The sequence below is a fragment of the Thermobia domestica genome, chromosome 1, assembly GCF_964235325.1.
Source record: "Thermobia domestica chromosome 1, izTheDome1.hap1.1, whole genome shotgun sequence".
Lineage (NCBI taxonomy): Eukaryota > Metazoa > Arthropoda > Insecta > Zygentoma > Lepismatidae > Thermobia > Thermobia domestica.
In genome coordinates this window covers 122,157,450-122,171,524 of record NC_137454.1, presented here as the reverse complement: position 1 = coordinate 122,171,524, position 14,075 = coordinate 122,157,450, and the positions used below count along the sequence as shown (strand labels likewise).

Below are 14,075 nucleotides of genomic sequence, written 5' to 3'. Positions count from 1 at the left end.
ATATTCACTTTTGGCACTTATTCTGTAGGTTAGTCCTGATTGGCTACAACCATGCTAAATTTAATCATTCTAATCCTGCCAGAAGTGCCTAAACATTTTGGGGTATAAAAGATGTCCCATATAAATAACATGGGAAAGATTTTTTAGTTCCCCATTTGGAAGTTTTTATTTTTAGCGATTTACTTAGTTAACGCTAACAAAAACGTACACCTTGTCTCAAAAAGGTTGAGCGCATTCTTTATTGGTGTTTTGAGGCAAAAATTTTCTAAGTCCAGCTTCGGGTATCTTCGGGAAAAAGTAAGCCAGGTTCGAACCTCCAAGCCAGCCTTTGCAATTGGGAAAAAGTTTGCAGATGTGTTTTTCTTCTTTTAAATATAATAAGACTTGTTACCAAGTGTTTAAAAAAGCAACATTGATTGAAATACTTAATGATACAATATTTCGAAACATTTTATTAATGTGAGCACATGCTTGTTTGTCATTTAGCTTTCTATACGTAATGGAACATTTAAATACGTTAAAGAATCTTTCCATATGTAAAAGAATGCTCAAAGTTAAGAAATAGAACATAATTATCGCCTGAGTACTAAAATAAAAGTCAAAGTAGAACAGAAACAGCGTTTGTAGTGGATATGAATGTCATAATTATCTTGAGATCCGTTATACATCGCTAGAAGCTTAGTTCTAAAAGTCCTTGTGTTAGCTCATTGGTAAGCTGTCGGATTTCAAATCATAAGGTTGTGAGTTCGAATCACATCTGGGTCAATACTTTTTTTAAAATTATATTTTCCGCAATGCATGAAAAATTATATAAAATAATTACATTAAAATACATAAGTTGTTTATATATAACATAATAATTGCAGAACATAGTAATTATTATGTTTAAAATATAACATCTGAGATAATTTTCACAGTAGGTCGGTATTATATATGAGGATGTAAATACAAGTTAAGAAACTCGTTCAATAGCAATAAATAAATCATGTAGTGTATTTATTTGCAGCTATTTGTCATATAGAGAGTAATTATCAACATTCATAATATAGAATGTCATTTTTGTTCTTGAAAAGTTATTCGATGCATAAACAGATGGTATAAACAGAGAATCCAAAGTCGGAACGCTCGTAAAAAAATTCATGAACCCCAAAGGTCACGTGAGCAGACTGGAATTGTCCTTATGAAGCATGCCACAGCAGAAAGTCTTTACATAGATTTTCAATTCAATTCCTGATATATGCTTTTGCAATGTGGAAGTGGTGATGCCTTGAGTCGCCCTCTCTCGCTCGCTCGCTCTCTCTCTCTATTTATACAGAATATAAAAGTGGATTTATGTGTGTGTTTCAACATAATTCTGATATATCTAGAGCAATTTTAACTATATTTCTTACAGTCTGGAAAAAGAGTACTGTCGGGATACATATCAAAAATGCTAGAAACGGGTCGATATTATTATTGAATCCATAGTTTCGTGGTCGCTTAGGTGAATAGCTCTACTTTCAATTCAAGTCCAATTAAGCTCCCATTAGCACCCAGGGTGGTTACGTAGCGACATAAAGATATCGAAATCAACCGATATTAGAATCGAATCGTAAGTTTTCAGCGCCGCTAACAGTGCAGCATTTCCCATTAGTCCACATTAGTCCCATTGCCTAGAGGGCAACATATTTGCAGAGTGCAAATTTTAAAACTTGAATAATATTTTAATTTTTTCCGTATGAAAAAGTTAAAAATCATGAGCAAATATACTATTTCACGAACAATCCTCTTTTACTATTCTAATATGCAGGGTGCGAATTGGCGGGGGGGATGCCAGGGATTTGCCCCCCTGACAAAAATCTTTCCCCACCTGGAGAAGAAAAATTTTATCCCTGGCAGGGATAACTTTTTCCCCCTCTGGAGTATTTTTAAATGTACATGAAGATAGAAAAAGGGAACAATTCTTACTTTGCGGAGTGAAAATTTATGAAACATCTCACATCTCAAGTGTTTTGTACCTGTTAGTAAACATATATATATATATATATATATATATATATATATATATATATATGGGGGGGAGGACGGTGCGCATATGGGTGAAATTCATCCCCCCCTGGGAAAACTTTTCAATTCGCACACTGCTAATATGTTTAATAATAGCGTAAGAAATGTAATAGTAATTCAGAACATGTTTCACAGTTGTTATTTTTTCTTACATAGTTGTAGCTGTAGCATGTAGTGAGTGGAATTTAACTGTAATAAATTCACTAATTAACCATATTCGAATTAAGTTTTATTTTTAAGTTCGGAATGAAGGGGCGGAGAAATATGGAGTTATTGGGGGCACCGAGCTTTTCTACATTTTACTTTCAAGATCTCCATTTTTCTTTTGTCATTTGTTCCTAATAAAAAAAGTTCAGTCACTTTTGGATTGTCATAGGATAGTAGGAGTTGGATTTTGGGATGCAACCTGTGAGATTCTAGAGGAGCTAACTGCTTGAAAAAATATTTTTGAATCATCTGTAACATATGAAATAAGGATATGTATCATAAAAAATTGAAAGTAACTATGTCTGCGTAATCATCACGGTCAAATTGCAAAGTCAAATGAATTGACGTTTGGTATATAATCAGGCTCCAATCCCAACTGGGAAGTTATCATACGCGTGTCACTTTCATTATAATACATATCCTTAGGGGGAGTAGAAGTCCGAATTTTTGCGAAAAATTTAGTATCTCACAAGCCGTTCAACTGAGAGCTGAAATTCAGCATATAACTCTTTATTAAAAATAAAGAGAATATGCCCTGGCATTTTTTAAAATTGTCTTTTATGAGCGGGGGGACGGGGGTGCATTTTCTATATATTGGAAATTGGTAGTGGGTTGATTTGTAAAAATAATCGAAAACGATTGATATTAGTTGAGAAAAAAATTGAGTAATGCAAACTAAAGTTCTTTTTGAATTTTATACCCACTGCTTTCTATTTATAATTGCTGAAGCTGGTGTTTAATATATGGAGCGTTCCGAGCATAAGGCAATCAAGCCATAAAGTTAGAGAAAAATGGCCATAAAATTTGTATTCTAAACTTAATTACATGGGCATTTTCAATTAGTACGGCATGCTTAATTATATAGAAAATTAGTTTCTCTCTCTCTCTCTCTTTTTTTTTTTTTTTTTTTTTTTACGTTGGTCTACTTTTCCTTGATTCGAAACTTTTAAATTTCACCCTATTTTCTACTGAAATGTGTCTGTAAGGCAACAAAGAAATAACTACATATGATAAATTTAAATTCATTTTAATTCGGAAGATGAGAAACACTTTGCCATTATATATCGTAAAGGTCAGACCCACCAGTATTGTAACAAAGAGGTGCTTGAGCCAATGACGGTAGAAATTCAAACTCCGATAAGTGATAATTTCACAGTCTTGTTTTATTACAAGTGTAATCTCTTTAGTCAATGGAGTGGAGGACGTGGGTCATCGGTCAGAGTTGATGTCGATGGGTTTTGGTGGGTCGGAGTTGGTCGCAATGGTTCAGAGTGGTTCATAGTTGGTGGTGGGTCAGAGTGGATCACGATGGTTGATGGGTCAGAGTGGGCCAATGGATCATTTGGGTGGTGGGTCATAGTGGGTCATGGTGGGTCGTGGATCAAATTTTCATTGACCCACACCATCTCTGGTTAAAATTGTACTAAAGATAAGAGGCACCGAAGATGCATGTCGGCTATTATGCTCAAATTTTGCGCATGGATAGTACTCCACCAGAAAGCAATAAATCTGAAACGGTTCACGGTATGACCTCCTAGAACTCGAGATGTAGGGGTTTGTCTGATTGGCTAAATTAAGACGTCAATGATTTATCCTTCAACAACCAAGCTTTTTATGATCGTTTCCGTAGGGAAGTCAGAAGAACACGTGCCTAGTAATCGTAATATTGATAGTTCGCGTCCACCCCGGGGTATTTGTTTTGTGTTTTTTTGTTTCACCTAAATATAAACAAATCACACACATAGGCATTTTAACATATTTTGGGAGAGTAATTTTGTGGTTCGTTGGCGTTTCATCGCGTCTCTGCCGCTGGTAGTAAAGTTTTCAAAATGGAACTTGGGCCATCATGGATCGTCGCTGCGGGGCCACCAATTTCTGGCGAGAGGTTAATAGTTGACCATCTGTAGTCCACCGACGCTTACAGCTTAGGGTAATGAACGATGTCCTTGCCTTGTAGACTTCATGACTACCGACGTCGGCAGTCAACTAGCTTTTAGTATTCCTTTACTAACCATCTATCGTTCATGTTTGTACACGGTGTTGTCATAATAATAATAATAATAATAATAATAATAATAATAATAATAATAATAATAATAATAATAATAATAATAATAATAATAATAATAATAATAATAATTATTATTATTATTATTATTATTATTATTATTATTATTATTATTATTATTATTATTATTATTATTTGTAGTAACAGTAGTATAATTGATGATAGAATAATTATTGTCTATGTATTGTCTAGGTAGGACTACACACAGGATTTGGCTCGTTGTGGTTCGACTTGACTCTAATCCGAGTCGAGTTGGAAGATATTTTTCGCGCCGAGTCCAAGAGTAGACCTCAAAGATGTCTGTTTCGAGTCGAGTCGAGTTTCAAAGAAAAGTCGTTCGTGCCCATCCCTACTAATGAGAGCTTAATCGGAGTTAAGGGAAATTGAAAGTCTCACTATTTATCTAAGCGACCCCGAAAACTATGAATCTAATATCGATCATTTTCTAGCAATCTTTTATATGTATCTTCCTCCCATTCACCATAGGTAACCCGACAGCACTCTTTTTGAAAATAAGAAATGTGGTTAAAATTACTCTAGGCCAGTGGTTCTCAATCTAATTCCTATCACGATCCCCTTTTATCACACGCTCTTGCCAGCGACCCCTTTATAATTTTTTTTATAATAAGCTTGTGTGGGATTTTTAACATACCTATTTCTATAATAGTAGAATCCATTTTTTTTGTTTATAGTGAACAGTGCCATGGAAAATCATTGCCCGGGGCGAGAGTATAGTACGATGTCACCGTATATATGAGTGACGTCGACAGACTAGCTACGAAGCGCCACCATGGTTGGCACGAAGCTCAATAACATTTTCAAAATGAACCCTACCTTTCCTTAATTTTGAGCACATTTTATTACGTTTTTCCTTCTATTTTACACATGTGCACATGCACTTTCCTAACTTGAGTAACACACTTCCTCCGAAATGTGTGGCCCCTCTTTTCGGCGCCCGGCACTGACAGTGGATACAGTAACTGTAATATCTATATTCCCAACGACGAAGGTGCTGGTTCAAGATGGATGTTAAACTCCTTCATTGAAGAAGCCATTAACGTATCCGATCTAAGCCCACAACTTCTTGACCAAATAATAGAATGATCATGCGACAAGTCTTTGCAACTGGCAGTAGCGTACCCAGGAATTTATTTCGGGGGGGATCCAAACTAAATATGAAGGTATTTTATATTAAAATTCCTAAAATTGCCCCTAAAATTAGGTTAAATTTTAAAAAAGTCGAAATTTCGGGGGGGTCCGGACCCCCAGGTCCCCCCCTTGCGTACGTCCCTGGCAACTGGTTTTCTGTAACGAAGACTTGGACAAGTTCTGCCTGATGAGGAGAGAAGAATATCCTGGTCTGGTGATTGCTGCTTTCAAAAGTAATAATTCCATTTGCTATATCGTACTTGTGCGAAAGTGTTTTTTTATGGTAAACATTAAAACAAAGATAAGAAATCGCTTATCAGTTGAAAATGGCTTGATAATATTCGTCATGAAGATTGAACCGGGCATTGCTGCACTAGTGAAATTACACCATGCTTAGGTATCTCATTAGGTTTTAATTTTAATTTTATTTCAATGTGCAGGTTTTGTTTCATGTGTATTTTTCTAGTATTTCTATATACAGTTCTCATTAGTTTTATATCATACCTCTTTGATTTAAATTCATTTTTAAACAACTCTACTAACTAACTAACTCTATGGCCTATGGAACCCGGAGGTTCAATGCCGCGTTCACAAAAGCTCTACACTGACTTCTATCCTTAGCCAATTGGATCCAGTTTCTACTTTGTATTCTTATCTCAGCGAGATCCATCTTAATATTGTCCTCCCATCTGCCCCTAGGTCTTCCTAATGGTCGTTTTCCGTTTGGTCTTCCAGTCAAGACTGTCAAAGCGTTTCTACTTTCTTCCATTCTAGCTACCTGACCTGCCCACCTAAGCCTCCTAGACTTGACGACCCTAACAATGTTGGGTAACCGTATAAATTATGTAGTTCCTCGTTATGAAGTTTCCGCCATTCCCCATTCCCGTTCCTCTTGGGTCCGAATATTCGTCTAAGGATCTTGTTCTCAAATACTTTCAGTCTATGTTCTTCCCTCAGAGTAAGCGACCATGTTTCGCAACCATACAGAACAACAGGCATGATTATCGTTTTGTATATTTTAAGCTTCAAATTTCTCGACAGAATTTGCGACTACAAGAGACTTTGAACCGAATAGTAACACGAATTCTACACCCTTTGAAAATGTTCAGTAGACTTATTTTTTATTGTTCTTTACAGTGTGTATAAAAAATAAAAGTATGCCTATCAGAACAAAATTAAAAATAATATTTAAAAATAATTTCTGGTATTAGATTCTAACTATATTTATCTCTTCCGCCTATCTTCGCGATTCCCTAGGGGCCGCGACTCCCAGGTTGAGAAACCCTGCTCTAGGCATACATGAGTTATGATGGAACATACATACATACACTTTTATATGTATAAATGCAGATAAGAGAGAGTTGAGAGAGAGAGCGATTAAGGAATTACCGCTCTCAATCTCTTCACTTTACTTTTGCGATTCGTGAATTTCTTACGTGACAGTTTGGGGCTAGCTAGTTTTTTGTCTTGAACCACGATCCGATTTTCGATATGCTCTACCTAAATGCTGTAATGCGAATATTGAGAAGTTATCTGCGATGAAAGTAGCTGCAAATAAATATATTACATAACTTATTTATTGCTATTACACGATTTTTTAAATTTGTATTCAATATTCACACATAACACACCGACGTTCTGTGAATACCTCAGATGTTATATTTTAAAGATAAGAATTACTTATGTCGTGAAATGATATGAATATATATATTCAACTGATATATACAACTGATGATATGAATATATATATTCAACTCATATATACAACTGATGATATGAAAATATATATACAACTGATGAATTGTAATGTAACTATTTTACATAATTTTCATGCATTGAGGAAAGTAGAATATCATAAAGGAATCTCACCTGAACGGGTATCGAACTCACGATTTAAACGCTCGGTGGTGTACCACTGAGCTAACATGACCGCTTTTCGGAAGCTGCTTCTGAAATATACCTGAGCTCATACGTAAATGCTCTTTTCCGTATGGAAATCACAATGACGTAACGAGAGTGTGAATACATAGTCTCGAAATATTGTATCATTAAGTATTTCAATCAATGTTACTTTTTTCTACACTTAATACCATTTCAACATGTCTTATTATATTTAACAGAAGGAAAAACATATCTGTACATCTTTTCCCGATTACTAAGGTTGGCTTTGGAGGTTCGAACCAGCAGCTTTAGTTTACTGTTTTCCGAAGACACCCGAAGTTGGACTTCGAAAGTGTTCGTCTCAAAACAGCTATAATCATATCGCTCAATCTGTTTGGTATATGGTATATGTTTTTATACGTGTAAAGTCAGTATAACAATTCATTCTTTAAACAGCTTTTCGTATGTATTAATATTCCTTTATAAAAACTGTTTTTATTATTATTATTACGGCGCACCATTTTCAGATTTCTTTCGCGAGTCGTTGACCAAGTCGTTCGCCACCAGCGTTGCCAGACTCACAGCTCGGAATTATTCCAAAACCTGATCGAACTTATGCTAGATTCGGTCAAATTATGCTAGATCCTCATAATTACTAATTCAGGAGTTAAAAAAAAAGTTGAGATACGATAACGTAACTTAAAATACACAGAGAGCAAGAATGCATGGATAGAACTCAATACTTCACGCACCAAAATTTTAACTCAACTAAATTACTGCAGTCGTTGCCAAACTCAATGGCGTATATATCGTATAAATGAATGCAAAGTTTTTGTTTACATATTTTGAAAGAAAATTACTTCGCAGCATAAGCGGAGTTGGGAATCGTCTGCTGGGGGAGGAGGCAGATTTTTGGTCGGTCTCGGAGCTGTCATTTCAGGAATAAATATGATCATGAAGTCAGAAGTAAAGATAGTGACGTTGTCAAAAAGTTGGGGGGAGAATGGCCCCCATAGCTCCGTCCATGCCTCGGAGTTAAAGGATTAGAAAACCCTGGGTGGAGCCACAAAAAAAAAAGCCCAAAGCCGTTCCGAACTTACTTAGGAAAATAAGACTGCCTGTATGGTTTACCGAGTGTATGAATCAATGGAAGAGAATACATTTCTGCCGTTCTTTTTCTTCCCACGACCAACTTCTCCAGGTTTTACGGCTTTTTGATAACTTGCTGAAATTGTGCTAGATTTGGGCAGGATGCTAAAAGCAAGATGCTAGGTGCTAGAGACATGCAAATTATGCTAGATCTAGCATCATTATGCTAGATCTGGCAACGCTGTTCCCCACAATAGGCGTGTCGTGCAAGTAACCAATCACACGTCAGGTACTAGCTTTTACCTATTGCTTTCTTCTCACAGCTCAGAACATTGGTTACTATGGATAGACGTACAGCAGTAATTACTTTATGTGAGTTGGAAGGTTATTCTGCAACTGCAGCTAGCAGGCGAGTAGGTGTCCCGGCCTCTACAGGAAGGCAATGGATTCGGAAATATGGTGCTACAGGTCAGACTGGTAATTTACGATCTCCTGGTCGTCCGCATGTGTCAACCGAAGCCCAAGATGCGAGATTAGTAAACGAAGCCCGGTTAGACCCACTAAGGACGTCTAGACAGATAAGGGAAGCTTCTCTCTTTCCTGGTAGTAAGCATACAGCTCTGCGAAGGCTTCGTCATGCTGGGTTACGTGGCCGTGTTGCTGCCGTGAAGGAAAAACTCTCAGACGACCACAAAATTTACCGTCTCGCGTTTGCACAGGCGAATGTGGGTCTCAATTGGGAAAACGTAGTTTTCTCAGATGAATCCATATTCACAACATCAAAGGAAGGACGCCGTTTTGTGTATCGTCCGAGAGGCACCCGATATGACCATGGATATGTGGCTGCTTGCAATCGCAGTGGCCATGTATCTATTTTATGTTGGGGTTGGATTTCCAGTCGCGGAGCAGGACAGCTTTATAGAATTGAAGGACATCTGGACAATGCTCAGTACTTAGACATTATCAGTAATATCATGGTGCCATCTGTACGAGTATTTCAGCCTGATGGTGTAATTCAGTTCCAGCAATACCAGTCGCCAATACATAATTCCCGTGTGGTTCAGGAATGGTTCGCAGGGCACCCTGAGATTGATTTAATCGACTGGCCGCCTCGTGGAGCAGACCTCAATCTCATGGAAAATATGTGAGCAGAGTGAAGCGTACTCTAAGGGAAAGTTGGCCCGAGGCAGATCCACCAAGAACTCAGGATGACCTGTGGCATCTTGTTTCCGAAGCATGGCTGGAGGTAGGGGAAGGAGATAGATTTGTCACCCATGTAATAGATTCCATACCCAGAAGAATGGAGCGTGTAATAAATTCAGAAGGGTCTTGGACACAATATTAATGTCCCCGCCTTAACTCCCGAAAACAGCCCTTTTCAGGGCTACCTAAACGCTTCTGAAAATATTTCTAGAAGTAAACCACTCCTTGTATCCGATTTCTGTGCAATCCTACTAACAAAAGAATGATAATTAGCTGTAGGCTTTGAACTCAAGACCTCTTCAGTGGCAAGTCCGTACTCTACCAGTGAGCTAACATGAATACGCAAACCTAACCTGAAGAAACACGACTTTCAATTTCTGGTATTCGATGACAATGATGCTCATATACTTTGCAAATGTTGTATTCAACTTGGGATATTCCGCAACACACACACACACATAAACAAAGCGAAAGAGAGAGAGAGAGAGAGAGATGAATACACAAAAGCATATTCAACGTATTCGAATGAGACTCTAAGTAACGACATTCCGTTCTAAAGAGAATTTGTGTTTCTTCCCGTGACGTTAAGGGGATCGGGAAAAGTTATGTCTTGAAGCAGGATACGACTTTGGATACTCTGTTTATACACTTTCTATATCCCTAGGAATATACTGTATTTCACGAATATAAATAACATACTGTAATGAGAATATTGAGAAGTTAAATCTGTATGACAAATAGCTGCAAATAAATACACTACATAACTTATTTATTGCTATTAAACGATTTTCCTAACTTGTATTTAACATTCTCATATATAATAACGACCTACTGTGAAAATTATCTCAGATGTTATATTTTAAACATAATAATTACTATGTTCTGCAATTATTATGTTATATATAAACAACTTATGTATTTTAATGTAATTATTTTATATAATTTTTCATGCATTGCGGAAGATATAATTTTATAAAAAGTGTTGACCCAGATGGGATTCGAACTCACAACCTTATGATTTGAAATCCGACAGCTTACCAATGAGCTAACACAAGGACTTTTAGAACTAAGCTTCTAGCGATGTATAACAGATCTCAAGATAATTATGACATTCATATCCATTACAAACGCTGTTTCTGTTCTACTTTGACTTTTATTTTAGTACTCAGGCGATAATTATGTTCTATTTCTTAACTTTGAGCATTCTTTTACATATGGAAAGATTCTTTAACGTATTTAAATGCTCCATTACGTATAGAGAGCTAAATGACAAACAAGCATGTGCTCACATTAATAAAAGGTTTCGAAATATTGTATCATTAAGTATTTCAATCAATGTTGCTTTTTTAAACACTTGGTAACAAGTCTTATTATATTTAAAAGAAGAAAAACACATCTGCAAACTTTTTCCCGATTGCAAAGGCTGGCTTGGAGGTTCGAACCTGGCTTACTTTTTCCCGAAGATACCCGAAGCTGGACTTAGAAAATTTTTGCCTCAAAACACCAATAAAGTTGAGTTGATTTTAGTTTAGCGTCCCTTTCAGCAGCGAGGCTATATGAGACGTGGACCTACTGATTAACGTGGAATCCGAACCACATGAGCTCCCGCCGGGAATCGAACCCGGGTCTCCCACGCCAAAGGCGCGTACGCTAACCGCTTAGCCACGGAGGAGCTCTCAAAACACCAATAAAGAATGCGCTCAACCTTTTTGAGACAAGGTGTATAAGCATACCGAATTTCAAGTTTTTATTCCAATTCCAAGTACCTAAAACATGAGATTATAGGTCCAGAAAAGGCCCATTTAAATAATTGGGGAAATTCTTCATCCCTCCTTTAGACCCCCTAAAAATTAAAAATGTCACTTTTGGCAATTTTCCTGTCGGTTAGTCTTGGAAAGCTACAATCATGCCACATTTCAACTTTGCACGTCAACCGGAAGTACCCCTTTAATTTATGTCACCTCATGTAGTTTTATATATAGTTAAAATTTTGAAAACTGTGCACTATGAATTTTCATTGTGCAGTGTCTTGTTGAGAATTTACCACGAGAATTTTTTAAAAATATATATTGACATTAACAATGCCCCAGTTTAGAGTTTCAGAAATCTGGCAAGCAGTGACGACAATTTCTCTGTAAATTTGGGGGGGGGCATTCAGATGCAGACGGCATATATATGAGGATTTTTAAAACAAATTGCACTCAAATTAAGCCAAATATTGTATATTCACAAATACAATGAAGGGGCCTACATGAGCTTTGGGAGGGCCCGGGCCCCTGCCCCCCAGGATCGGGGCCCTTGCTGGCAAGAAAAATTCATAAATTATTTTACCCGTGCGAACAACAGCCATTTCAGCTAGTTTTAGTAATTTTTTTGAATTATACAGTACTTAGGGGCATTTTATTCTTTTTTGGAGTTTTTAAATAGTCCTATTTCTATTAGAAGATGCTCTGCTGGCATCGTTAATCCTAATAATAAACAGGAAACGTATCTGTCAATCAGTCTATGCGTCATGATGATTCATAATATTAAATAGCCAAATTAATAGATATAGCTACCTGCGTTATTGCTTGTTACACAAAGATTGAAATCAACACAAGGCTCTGTATAATGAAGTCCTGGAATAATTACATAAATACAGTGATGGTTGGTGGGCAAACAAACAAACAAAAAGTTAAACAATTTAGAGCTTTTAATTAAGCGTGATTTTAAAATATTGTGTACAGTGACGTGCGCAAGGTAATGTTTCAGACTTTTAACTCCCACCCTGAGCAAGATATTATGGAAAAATATGCATTTACTATGTTAATAAGATATGTATACAAAGACCTAAATTATATGAACTTGAAAACTTAACCCCTCCCCCTTGACGAACTTCTGCGTATACCACTGAGTGAACCGAAGGCTCGGGGGAAACAAATCGTTAGGCCTAATGGTCGTAATATTTTATGATAAGCTTTTGTCAATGGGTTTATTAGAAATTGACATCTGAAATAGTTGGAGGCACATGCTAATAGTCTTTTTAATTCTCCGAATGTCTACTTTGTCTGCTTGTCGCTAGCTAAAGGAAATGCATTATGTGCTAAAACTCACTTTTTTTTTTTTTTTTTAAAGAGGAAAGTGCTTTTATCTTTTAATAAAAGGTCAAAGAACGGAGTTATTAGAAAATAAATAAGCAGAAACGAATTTAATTAAAAATGGCATGAAATAAAGGACCATATCTTAAAATTCTGTATAAAAGAGATTGTTTTAAAGTTTGGAATTGATTTGTAATCGAAAACTATGGGAATGAGTCAGTAGCACTGATGCTTGTTGTGTTGATATACACGCGCCAAATGCAGATAGTCATTTGTTTTCTGCACATCCTTTTCACCTTACAGCTGGAAAACGGCCTTGAGCTGTGATTGGAGAAACCACTAACTAGATTTGCCAGACTGATTGGCAGTAAGTAGCTATTCTAACATTACGAACTAATTTATTAAAATAATGGAATAAAGTCAATTCTTACCTGTGGAACTAATGATCCATATCACCAACGAAGACATAGTGCAACACACCATCCAATGATCTTTGAATTTATTTATTTACTGCAGCGTGAATAACAGGAAATGTTGGATATACATCCTCTCGACACTCTTTAGGAGGAAACCCAAGGAATTTCCCCTGCTGAATCCTCACTCTACTTCTCTCCGCCCCGCTAATGACCTATGGCAAAAAACTTACAGTCATGTGGAAGCCCATTTCTATGTGACGTCAGCAGGAGTCTTTCTACTGTGTTATTTCACACCTTTATTCATATTGACGTTCAGTCTACTTAGAAATTTTGATCCTTTTATAACTGGAAAATTGCGGAGACACGTTGGTGGCATTCATTAAAAAAAAAAAAAAAAAAAAAAAAAAAAACTAAAGCTTTTTATATGAAGTTCCTGTTACTTCTGATTTCATAGATATTTATTAGAATCACCCAGTGGGGCTTAGAAGATTGTGATGTTACTATGTCCGTCCGACTGTCCGTTACTCCACACGATAATTGTTGAATAAGAGAGATTTTTTTAAAAAATGTTTTTTTTTTCTTTTTTGGGGGTAGACAGCTAGACCGATTATCTCGACCGACTTTGCTTATGGAGTCAATCGATCAACGTCTCCACGGGTTACAGTGACTTGAACAGTGGACATCCATATACCATTTTCTACTATTGAAATAAAAGTGTATACATGTAGAAAGATAAACGTTACACTTCGTGTCGTTAGATGGAAGCACATGTCCTTCAGCGGTTGACATCTACCGGACGCAATTGAAACTTCTAGGCATGTTCCTCTTTACTGTCTTTATCAGAGTTTATTAGGATCACTCATATGGAACGTATAACATTGTAACATTAGTACACGTCCGTCCATCCTTCCGTATGTCACTCCACACTATAACTTACAC

The 14,075-nt window shown here is 36.7% G+C and overlaps 1 protein-coding gene across 1 annotated transcript in view; it reads right to left on the bottom strand.

Moving 5' to 3' along the window:
- The window catches only part of LOC145688537 (modular serine protease-like), a 69,074-nt gene extending 55,760 nt beyond the window's left edge, over positions 1-13,314 (bottom strand). Inside the window, exon 1 of the mRNA XM_081762922.1 lies at positions 13,152-13,314. Within this exon, the coding sequence (XP_081619048.1) occupies positions 13,152-13,203 (52 nt within the window). The 5' untranslated portion in view covers positions 13,204-13,314. The remainder of the gene's footprint in view (positions 1-13,151) is intronic.
- Between the last annotated feature and the right edge of the window lie 761 nt (positions 13,315-14,075).